The sequence below is a fragment of the Calidris pugnax genome, unplaced genomic scaffold (assembly GCF_001431845.1).
Source record: "Calidris pugnax isolate Ruff unplaced genomic scaffold, ASM143184v1 scaffold21, whole genome shotgun sequence".
NCBI lineage: Eukaryota > Metazoa > Chordata > Aves > Charadriiformes > Scolopacidae > Calidris > Calidris pugnax.
In genome coordinates, this window is record NW_015090770.1 from 4470498 (window position 1) to 4482503 (window position 12006).

Sequence of the window (12006 nt, forward strand, 5' to 3'; positions counted from 1 at the left end):
CTCAGAAGTTTTTGTATTCAAGGTCTCTGTGGGTCTTTCTGCATCACTTAAACCCCTTCCTAGAGACTTCAGAGATTAGACATTTTAAAGTCTATTTTGATCTGCTATGACCTGCTATGCGACTCTCACTAAATAATGTTTTTGAAATAGTTCCTGTTTGAACGAGACTGTATCTTTCAGGTAAAAAAAATCAGTATTGATTTTTAATACCTGCCTGTGGTAGAGTTCACTGGGTGATGCTCCTTCTTACCTTGCAGGGAGTCAGTGCTGTGACTGTTGCCAAAAAATGGGAGTTGGAGGGGGTGGGGGATGAAAGGGAGGGGAAAAAAGGCAGTTCAGAATTTAATTTGTTTTTAACCTCCAGCCAGTGGCCTTGTTGTATATTTTTCTATTAAGTGAGAAACAATATTAATAAATCACACTGGAAAACTACGTTAATAAATCTCAAGTTGCTCTGTTAACACAATATAATCAAGCAACTTGTTAAGAATCTGGCCAGGCTAAACAGTCCCCTGCAGTGAATTTTCATGTAATTAAAAACATGTTTTCCAATCCTTTAATCATTCTCATGATCCTTCCCTGAGCTCTTTTCCAATTATTTTTGAATGGTGTATGTCAGAACATGACCAGTGTCAATAGGGAGGTAGCAGAGTCCCCATGGCTGCCTTAAGGCACTGTGTGTGTGACAGCCCACATCTTAAATGCGGCTTATGTTCTTAGCTGTGTGACCTTAAGTTTCTTGATGTTAAGGTTCATTTGTTCACTTTTGCCTGAACAACTGTTCAAGTAGTGTTATTATATTACCCCTTTCCCTTTAGATGTTACTTTTTTCTGGCCCTCTCCCATATTCCAAGACTTTTTGAATATCAAAACTAAGGGGAGATATGTCCTTGGCCACCTTTCTTAACTTGTTGGATGCTGTTGTCTACCTAAAATTTCAGTGTTGTGCTGTGATTAGAGTATGGCATCATGTGCATGGGTACATATTGGAAATGTGGTTTTTAGGTTTTTAGATGATCTGTAATGGTTTTTCTGTGTCCATTGAAATGTGCTTTTTAGGTTTGTAGATGATCTGTAATGGTTTTTCTGTGTCCAGCTGCTAATGAGCCAATACCACATTGGGCATGGAAAACTACTTAAAGCTGTTGGGCTGAGAACAATACAGACTTCTCTTTCTGTTCTTTTGCCTCCCCTAGAATATGTCTATACTGTTAGCAATTTATTTTCTTACTTTCAGAAAGCTCAACCTCGTATATTGAATTTCACTCATTAGTGTCTCAGTAGGAGCCTGTATTTGTTACAAGATATTCCCAGGTGCTTTCCTGAATAAGGATGGATTAAAGCACCTGCTCAAGTTTTTGCCAAGGAAATGTTCCTGAAACGAGTACAGGGTGCGTACCTTGGACTTTTGGAGAGGGATGGACGTGAAGCAGGTCTCAAATCTTGAATGAAGTGTTAGTGTGGAGAAGCTAAGTGATGGGGACTGAGGTGGCTTTCTGGTCTCAATAAATCAAGTGTGCCATATATATCAGCTGTCCAAACACTTTGTCACCTTTCAACCTAAAGGTGTTTTTTTAAGTGGGTGAGCTAATCTGTGCAAAAATGCAATATAAGCACTCCTTTGGAATTGAAGTGACCTTCACTGAGAATCAAAGTGACTGTAATTCATTTTAAGTTAATTTATGTTCACATTTGGAAGAACAGGCTGCATTTCCCTTTCGATGTACACATAGGATTCAGTAAGTTTTAATACACCTTATGTTTTTTATGAATTTTCTATTTCCTTGTACAGATTCTCTGGTGGTCATTTAAAAATTTAAAGTGGATTTGTAGCTCAGTGATTAATGGCCTGTGGTTTATCAACAGCACGAGTGTTGCCGTGCAATCTTTCCTGGGTTACCCTGTTTATTCTCGGTCTGGTACAGGCTGTTGGCGCGGTGTGACAGAGCAGCCTCTGCTGCCTGATCCCTGCCACGCTTAGATAGTGGATTTGTGCTTGATCTTAGTTTCACCAGCTCATGGCAAAAGAAGGTAAACATCAGAGGTGTAAACATCAGACATGCAGACTGTAGACACCCCAAGTACTATCTGTGGCTTCCATCTTTCTGCTCATGATGTGAAGTTTATTCTTTTTATCTGAATGCATTCATTGAAAGCAATGCATTTGTGGTTGCAATAGCAAAGGATTGAGTTTAGTGACCTGGTGGCCATTCATGAATTTCTAGTGTGAAGACACTGCTGAGATGAGAGTTAGCAGAGCAGACCTGAACATACTGCACGTTTGTCATTGTGTGGGCATGTTCCTTGGGACGTCCCTTTGCTTCATCGCAGTTACAGCTGAGTATGCTTTATTTGGCAGATAAAATTTTTGATGATGAAGACTCCGTGGATGGGAACAGACCTTCCTCAGCTAGCTCCTCTACATCTTCAAAGGCCCCTGCAAACTCGCGCAGAGTTGGGATGGGGACTACCCGCCGACTTGGGTCTGCAGCGCTGGGCACCAAGTCTTCAAGTAAGCCCATAGCATATGTGAATTGCTCTTTATGTGAAGTATTTATAGTGTTCCTGTTTGAGCATATTGCAAGGATTTCCACACTGTCCCCAGGGATCCAGTAACAATTTTTCCCCTGTGAAATCCTTACGTGTACATCGTCTGCATGCCATGACTGAACTTTGGTAGGATGAATTTCCAAGCTGTCCCCACATCCCTATGACATGTTTTGCGGTTTTGAAAGGTTGTACTTTTGTGGTTCTGTGCTGAGGGCTATAAGTTGATCATGTCAGTGTTGCAGTGTGTAGACTTTTTGCCTGCAACTGTAGTTGAACTGAGGCAGGCTGCTTACAGCTACGTGCTAAACTTCTGCCCATATAATCTAAACTCGACACATTGGATTTCTTCTAAGGCCTTTGGGGGTTGCTGGTAATGAAGGTCCAGAAAGAAAACTGAGCAATAATTTTGCACGTGCTTATAATTCTACGTGTGACCTAGAGAAATGGAGAGAGTTCCCTATACCAGACAGTCTCTAATCTGATTAGTATTCCAGAGGCTATTTATCTTCCTTAACATTTGTCTGTTTGTGCACCTGTCAGAGCTGCACCTTCATCTATAATAGATGGGATTAAATCCTTTAAAATAAAATCTCTTATATAATTAAAGTAAATATTCCCTTTCATCTTTCAGACTAGGTCCCCTAAGTCTTGAGTGACTACTGTAATGACTTCCCTAATGTGCCCTCTGTGCCTAGGAGTTGAAGGATGCTGTGAATGTCTGGTCTGTGCCTGGCATTGAATTTCCCTGTCTCTGCTTTCATTACATCTGGAGCACTCTGAGGCTGCATGGATAGTGAACTTTCTCCTGATTAGGTGCCTTGATAGCTGGTGGTTTCTGAATTGATTCTCTTGTTGATAAGGAGATTGAAAAGGCTTTTTCATTTGTGTGTCAGCAGCCAAAGAGGGGGCAGGTGCTGTGGATGAAGAAGACTTCATTAAGGCATTTGAGGATGTCCCAACAGTTCAGGTAAGTAGAATTACACATTAAAACACACAGTACTAAAAAGACAAGGAACGTAGTAGGTTCTAGTCAACTATTCACTGGGAAAATTGTGCTTCATTGTGATGTTGACAAATCTTCCTTAAGAGGGAGGCAAGTTTTAAATGGTGGTATCTGCCAGTAGTTTGTGTGAAACCCTCAGAAGTGGAGGGAATGGGAGGGTTGTGACAGAGGTATCACAGGAATAGACACGAAGCTGGAACTGGATGTGTATGCCACACAGTGCAGTCTGGTTGAACAGAAACTTGAGTCAGCAGGAGCCTCTCTGCATTTCATCTGTATTATCTGGGAACTGAAAGCAATAAAGCTGACTTGTGTCTCCAGGATCGCTGCTGTTGTGAGTGTGTGTTTGCTAATAGATTTAGCTGAATAGCTGAGATGTGTCACATATCCCCTCTCCTTCACCAGAGCTTTCTCTTCGGGCCAGCTTAACAGCACACATATCCACTCATGATCTTCTGTAGGTCTTCACAAATACAGCTGCTAATAGCTACAGGAATACTGCTTAAAACTGTGAAGTAATAAAAGATCATCCTTCAATCATCTTGTGGGCATCTGGTATTTTTTTGATTGCAGAAAATGGGTGCAAATTCTTCACAAAGCAGCCATATCCAAGGCTAGCACATGACATTTAAGCATTGAGGAGCAAAGGATGTAAGAGTGAAGTTGGGAAGTGGTCTGATTTTCTGGAGTAAATCTTGCAGTATGATGCTATTCTGTATTTAAATTTGCAGATTTATTCTAGCCGGGATCTTGAGGAATCCATAAACAAAATAAGAGAGATCCTATCAGACGATAAGCACGACTGGGAACAGAGAGTTTCTGCGGTAAGTAGTGAACTTGGATATGAACTCTATTATTATAAGGTTTTCCTGGACTGAGCTTAATCCCATGAAGAGGGTAATGGGAGCACCTCAGAGTAAGGCTAGAACGTAGTTTAAGTGATGAACATCTGTTATGTTCCCCCAGGCTTTAGGGAGAATGTTTCCTTATGAGGATGAATTTAAACCACATCTGTGAAGGAAAATGCTATTTGCTATACAAGAATGTGGTGAGGCAGCATCAGGTTGAACTGGAAGTCACACAGCAAATTGAGATGTAAAGCTAGAAATTTACTAGCAGATGCTGAAATCAAAATGTCTAAAGTGGCATTCAGAATATCTTAGAACTTCCTGATGAAGCAGAAAGTCACTTTGCTTATAAAAGAGCTTACACTTTGCAAAAAGAGGTGTAAAACTATTCAGAAAGGATTTACACACTTAAGTTTTGAATGAATAAATATGACTTTGGGAAATGTGAAAGTGGAAAATCATGTGTTATGTATGCCAAGATTGAGTTTTATTTACTGAGGTGAGCTGTGTTTTCATGATATAAATAAATGCATGTTCTTGTCTACACTGTAGGCTTTCATCGCTGGTGTAGTGACTTTGACATGTCTGTTAAATCCCGTATTTCGGATCTGAGTGGCAAACTCTGCTGATTCAGCTTACTTCAGGGTTTATTTGTTTGCCAACAGTGAGGCTAAATAGAGGCACTGTACAGGTGCATCAGTACACATGAGGGCCTGTGAAGATGTCCAGAAGAATGTCTATAGGAGGAAATGATGGTCCCTGTAATAATAATAGAAAGTTTCCCATTTGATGGGTTCCACTTCTAATAGAGACAGATAAGTATTTTAGTTAAATCAATGGACATATTCTAGATAAAAGTCAGTATTACTCAGATCTGAGTATTGAGCCATGCCCTTTGTTACATCTTTTTAATGTAACAGTGAGAGGACCTACATTTTAGAGGCTGTTGTAAATAGGTGGTCTCTAAGTGGAATAGAGGAGAACTTTCAAGATATCCTTTGGCTTAAAAAGTAATGTTTGGGTTACTAACAATACAGTTCGAATAGCTGTATGCAACACTTCTGGATTCCTATAACAGTTAGCTAGAGTGATTGCATTCTCATACTTGGTATGTTAACCTATGAGTTGAATGTAGGATCTGAAATAATGAGTTGCTTGGACTTTAAGAACACAGTTCTTCAATGCATGGACCCTGGAAACCAAGTATCAGCCCTGAACATAACTGTTCTTGTGTTTATTGCTCATTAACAGTCACTGCTTTCTTTTATGGTGCTAACAGTTGAAAAAGATACGCTCCTTACTTCTGGCTGGAGCTGCAGAATACGATAACTTCTTCCAACACTTAAGACTTTTGGATGGAGCGTTTAAATTATCGGCTAAAGATCTGCGGTCTCAAGTAGTGCGAGAGGCTTGTATCACGTTGGGGTAAGTTTACTTTCTAAGTACACTTGAAATGTGATGTAGAAAAAAGGAACAGACTCTAGTTAAAACACATGTAGGATGTAATTCGGGCTGGCAGTACTACATAGTTATAGGTAGAACATGATCTTGCTGCAGCTGTTTAAAACTATGTCTGTGTAGGCTGCTAATTGTAATTGTGCCAAACTGTGTTGTTGAGTTTTAAACGATGCTGATTTGAGAGATGCTGAATGAATGAGCAAACTGTGTATTCATGCACCAAGTAGGGAAGATTGGACAATAAAGCTGAAAATGCGTATGTTTTGTTCTGGTTTGGGTTGTGCTAGTTCTTATTTTTGATGGTTTTTTCTTTGTGAACTGCTTCAAGAAAAAGGGCACTGCAGTGTTTCTAAGCTTTTTTTTTTTTGCAATTTATGCATATTAAGGCAAAATAGACAGGTTCAGAGAAACTGTAACGCAAACTAGCAAGTTCAGGAAAATACATTCTTTCAGCATTGTCCCATTTGTTTGATAATTTTTTAGCTGTGTTAGTTACTTTATTTACTTATGCTGAACTTACTGTTTCTCAGAGTTCAGATGAACATAGAACATCAGTTTGAAATGGAAGTAAATGAACTATTTTTTGACACATCATCTTTTCTGTCCCTTGGGGTTGGAGTTGGGAAGAGTGAGACGTCAGATGTGCTTATGTCATATGTTCCGTAGAAGTCTGACTGGCTTAATCCTCAGCACACTTACTAGCATGACTTCATTCTGTTTTTCAGACATTTGTCATCAGTTCTGGGAAACAAGTTTGACCATGGGGCAGAAGCCATCATGCCAACAATTTTTAATCTGATTCCGAATAGTGCCAAAGTCATGGCCACTTCTGGTGTTGTAGCAGTTAGATTAATAATTAGAGTAAGTATACATCAAAAGAGAACAAATTATTATAACTTGTAAATACTATGGTGTTTCTGAAAAAATATGAATGTTACTATAATGAAAATTAGATTAAGTGCCTAATCTACTTTCCTGGTTGTGCTGGGCTTGGTTTTCTCAGATGTCATGCAGCCTTGTGTAGATGATGATAGTTAAGCCCTGCCAAAATAGTAGGAGAAGCGTCTCTTTGCAGAGTAATATATTTTCATTCCTCTAAGAGCTTATGAAACTTTTTTCTTTGAATGGGTTTTAAACCTGCCTTGCAGGACAGACTAAGCCTCTTGATAATGCTTTAGAATTCCTCACAGACAGTGCACATTTCCTAAAACCATTAGGTCATGGAGGTGACTTCTGCCTAGTGATTCACTGGGGAAGCTGTAGATAGATAGCCTGATATCTCTCTAGTTGTCACCACTGACAGTTTAGATCTTGCAGTGACTTGAGCTCTTTGACTCACTGGAGCCTGTCATTATGGAAGAAAATAAAATATCTGTTAAAGATATTTTAACAGATAAATATTTTAGTAATAAAAATATCTGTCTATATCTGACAGCGTTCTTTTATTTAGCAGTTTTATTTTTAAGATTTGAACAAAAATAAATATCTACATACTGGGTTCAGGTGGGTGAAGGCAGCAGCCTTTCATCCCATGGAACTGTTATGGTTTTGTTGTTTGTTTTCTTCTAGCATACGCACATCCCTCGATTAATACCCATCATAACCAGTAATTGTACCTCCAAGTCTGTTGCAGTTAGAAGGTGAGCGTTTAAATTTATTCTTTTTTTCATGAAAAGGGTTGATATCCACACTTATTAAAGAATGCACTTTTATTACATTGCACTTTTCCTCAAAGGAAAATGTTCTTTAATCTTTGTCTTGACTTCTTTAAAGACATATTCCTGTTCCCTGCTACTAGCCATTATAGTGACACGTTTTCTTGGAGCCAGTCGGCAGAAGTGGTGTTCTTTTGATAGTGTCATGTGGATGTTGTAACAGGCCTCTCAGCACACCAAAACTGGGCTTGTTACTGAATTCTAATGTCCCAAAAAGATTCTTAACAAAAGGTGGCTACTCTTCAGAGGTGGGTATGGCAAAGTCATGTGCCTTTGTGAACTTTGAGAACTCAACATTTCTTGTCTTTCTTCTCTCAGGCGCTGTTTTGAATTTTTAGACTTGCTGTTACAGGAGTGGCAAACACACTCCCTAGAAAGGTAAGCTCTGAAAACAAGTTGGTTAATTCTCTCCTACTTGTGTCTGATGAGGTTAATTCCAGAGAAAGGATAATCCAAGAGGTGAGATTGTATCAGGTAGCTCTAGTAGAGAGACTGTTGCCACAAAAAAAAACATGTACATCTGTGCACACACACCATTCATCCCTGTAGTTCTGGCAGTCAGAGTTTGGAGAGTGTCTCCTGTGCCAGCCCCAGAAAGCCTGGCTGAATGAATCCCTGAACTCAATATTCCTTTTGCAGCCTAAAGTGAGATGATGTGAATGTGAATACACATCTGTCAGGAGCTTCTGAGCTTTCTACAGCGCTTCAGACTAATTAACAGTGAAAGTAAATGAGAAAAGAGACTGGGACACAATTTCCTTAGTCCTAGACTGCACGAGACCATTTAAGGGTTAATAAAGTGGTTTTGTAGCCACGCAGTTTCAACAGCTAACTAACAACTGGCTTATGAAGAACATTGTTTGCCTTTTCCTAGTCAGCAATGTGGGTGAAATAAAACTGACTTTTAAGAGTAAATAAATAAAGGCTCCAAAGTATTTTACATGGAAATGGGAAGATGTGGTGAACTCTTTGTTCTTGGAGACCAAAGCAAAATCAAATCAGTCATTTGTTTATAAGTGTGGCACATCTTTCTGGACTGATAGATAATGGTTTTCGTCTTATTTCAGACACATATCAGTGTTAGCTGAAACGATAAAGAAGGGAATCCATGATGCAGACTCTGAAGCCAGGATAGAGGCAAGAAAGTAAGTGGAAGCTGTTGTTGGTGTCTTTTCTTCTTCTTCTTTGCCCCTGTTGTGAGTCAATGGTAATGCATGTTGGAGACTAAAGTCCAGATACATCCTCCTGGGAGCTGATGCCAACTTTCCCTTGGCTTTAATGGGAGTGTGTACCTCAGATGTCATATGAGGTAATTACATAGGGCTGAGTTACATATGTATCACATCTTCTAATGGTGCTTATTTCTCTTTGTTCTTGTCATACTTTATTGTCTTTTTATCTAAGCAATTAAAATACTTACCTGAATTGTTCAAGAGTCTAGAGTTGAGAACTGGGAAATTAATCTTTATTTTTGATGTTTGAGTTGCTTGCAGTTAACTGAGATTTCTCCTGTTAAGTACAAAAGTACTATTATTTCAAATATATTTTTTCTTTTCTTTTTGGCCTGTATGCAAGAGTAGGTTGTTTGCTACTCTTGAAACAAAAATCCTTGTGCTAATACAATTTTAAATGGTATCCTAAACTAAGGAAATAATTTATAACACTGAAATACTGTCTTTGTGTGTATCTATATGAAACTCTCATATTTACAATTATTTTTCTTATGTTGAAGATCTCTTGCATTTCCATTAATGTGTTTATACTTATGGTAGTATGCCAATATATTAGGGTCATGCTCTTCTGAAGAGAACACTACAGGAACGTTTTTCTTCAGAAACAGGATGCTGTAAATCATTAAATCAATGAACAACAAATTTTATTAATCTAAATGCTGTGTTATAAGCAGAGGTGTTTCACAGTAGGACTGTTTAAATAGTTTTGAAAGAGAACGTGTCCATCACTGAAAAATACAGTAAACACTGGGACTTCACAGCATTTGTCTAGTTTAGCTGAAGAGACAGGAAGGAGAATGGCATGAGACTTCAGAGACCAAGCTTAATTCTCTCTTCCCATGTATCTTAATTAACTGTGTGGCTGATTGTAAGGCAAAAATTTGTTTCATTCTAGTGGCGTGAGAATGTGTGTGACTTCTCTCAGGACTGGCTGTCACACAAACAATTCTTGATTCATTTGAACTAACTATCTTACTCTTAAACTGGCCATTAGTTGTCCCCTGAAAAGTGCCAAGAGTCTTCATCTCCTTTGTGATGAGAGTGAATGGTGTTTAGCCTTGAGCCAGGAGATTTGGACCAGAGAGAAATTCTTCCCTCATTTTCAAATGCTCTTGTATTTTCAGCGTGGCACTGATTGGAAGTCTATAGGAGCATCTCTTTCCTTTTCCTTGTTATTTCTTCCCAAGAAGATAGTCAACAGCCTCAACTCAGTACAGATTTGTCTTTGCAGCATTGTAGAAGAGCTGTTTGTTAAACTTAAGGAAGAAGACACCACCAGCTGGTGCTTTCATGAGTCAGGCCCACGTGTGTGTTCTGCTTTTGGCGTGTTTTTTAAGTAGCTATTGAGCATCCAGTCCCAAACTAGTATCAGTCTAATGGGTCTACCATCTCCCATGCACGTTAGACAGCCAGAGAGATGGGGGTTTCTTCTGTAATGAATCTTTTTTAACTACCTGTGCTTTTACAGAGCACCAAATGGTGGGTTCCTCTTGTCTTATTTTCATTTGTTTCGTCTTCTCTGTGGCTGTTTGAACAATACAATCAGTTGAAGAAAGTGCTAGGTTTTAAGCATGTCATAGGGGCAGTAGATGGTTGAAATGACTGGGCTAATGAGTCCACTAATGCCAGTAGTGAAAAGGGCTCTGATTGTACCCATGCTCCACTGCCCTCTGAAGCACAAGAGTTCACAGTACTGTGCCTTTCTTCCAGGTGTTACTGGGGTTTCCACAGTCACTTCAGCAGAGAGGCAGAGCATTTGTACCACACCTTGGAGTCTTCCTACCAGAAGGCCCTGCAGTCACATCTGAAGAACTCTGACAGCATCGTTTCCTTGCCTCAGTCAGATCGCTCCTCCTCCAGCTCCCAGGAGAGTCTCAAGTGAGTCCTTCAATGTCATCACCTCTCTGTTTAAACTACTACAGATAGCTCCATTGAATTGGAGGGAGACATCACATTGCTTTGTCTCATCGGGTCACCATTTGGCATCAACACCTGATTATTCCAAATTTTATTTTTTTTTTTTTTTTTAGTGAACATTGTATTAAATTTAAAGGCCAACAAAGCCCATTATTGGCTTTATTTAAAAAAAAAAAAACAACAAAAAAAAAACCAAAAAAAAAACAAAAAAAAAAGTGAAAAATACTCATAGTCTTGATTCCATAAATAATTTTCAAGGAAGCTTTCTCTCAGCATAGTCTGTTAGTCATTCCTTCTAGGTATGCTTAAAACAGTGCTTGGATTGAAATTCAGTGTTTAGCATTAATCCTAAAGGTGTAAGTCTGCCTCTTTCCATATAAGAGGGAAAAAAAAGACTAAACAAAACTTGAGTAGTAACTGCAAAGTCAATATGTAACTCTTCTCTTGACTGTATGTTTTCTACCTTCTCTTAGAGATACAGTCAACTAGGGATCTGAATGTCTGCAATTTAAGTGTTAGACCTATATGAAAAATATAACTTACTGGTGTTACTTTCAAAATCTACAAAAAGAATTTTAAAAGTCTCTCATTGCTCAAGTAATGTGTTTGCTAATTTTTTTCTTAGTGGTTTTGTAAGGAATTTCATGGTGGTGCTGTATTTATTCTTAAACAATAACCTTTTTTAGTCTATTCCTGTATATGAATAACTTACTATTAACTCAATTGTCTACTGAGGGAGCAGAGTAGCACTGTTACTGATGACTATGAAATACCAGTTTCATTTTAATAAATGTTTATATTAACTTCTAGCCGTCCATTGTCTGCCAAAAGAAGCCCTACTGGAAGTACTACATCTAGAGGTGAGAACAGAAGCTGAAAAATGTGCTCAGGTGTTGCTGAGGAAGTGGGATGAATTAGAATGAGAATTTCAGACACTGTAATATGCAAAGAGCAACTTTGATCACTCTTTACTGCTCCTTAAAATGGCAACTTGCTGTGTAAAATTTTTAATTAGTTCTGGGTTGTATACCACATTCTGTGCGTTGACTGCTGATAAAATGATGCTTTTGAAAGTTAGTAAATCTGCTATTGCTTGCACCTGAAGGGCAGCCTAAAAAACCTTGAAAATTGCAGCCAAGGTATGTTTAGCTGTGTAGCAGCTGGAGTAAACTACTGCTGATGGTAAGACATACAGCTATGTAGTCTGATGGTGCATTCAGCTTTACTATTTTCTGTGGTTTCAACGCTTACTGGAGGCATCGTCTGCACACAAGTTCTACAGT

At 38.8% G+C, this 12006-nt stretch overlaps 1 protein-coding gene across 13 annotated transcripts in view; it reads left to right on the forward strand.

The window, feature by feature from the left end:
- CLASP1 (cytoplasmic linker associated protein 1) overlaps window positions 1–12006 on the forward strand; it is a 178113-nt gene that overhangs the window by 79700 nt on the left and 86407 nt on the right. For all 13 annotated transcript variants that reach the window (XM_014939521.1, XM_014939528.1, XM_014939553.1 and 10 more), the window contains exons 8-17: window positions 2360–2512; window positions 3444–3517; window positions 4285–4377; window positions 5681–5826; window positions 6585–6720; window positions 7429–7499; window positions 7893–7952; window positions 8642–8719; window positions 10517–10684; window positions 11534–11583. In XM_014939521.1, coding sequence (XP_014795007.1) covers window positions 2360–2512; window positions 3444–3517; window positions 4285–4377; window positions 5681–5826; window positions 6585–6720; window positions 7429–7499; window positions 7893–7952; window positions 8642–8719; window positions 10517–10684; window positions 11534–11583 — 1029 coding nt within the window. The remainder of the gene's footprint in view (window positions 1–2359; window positions 2513–3443; window positions 3518–4284; window positions 4378–5680; window positions 5827–6584; window positions 6721–7428; window positions 7500–7892; window positions 7953–8641; window positions 8720–10516; window positions 10685–11533; window positions 11584–12006) is intronic.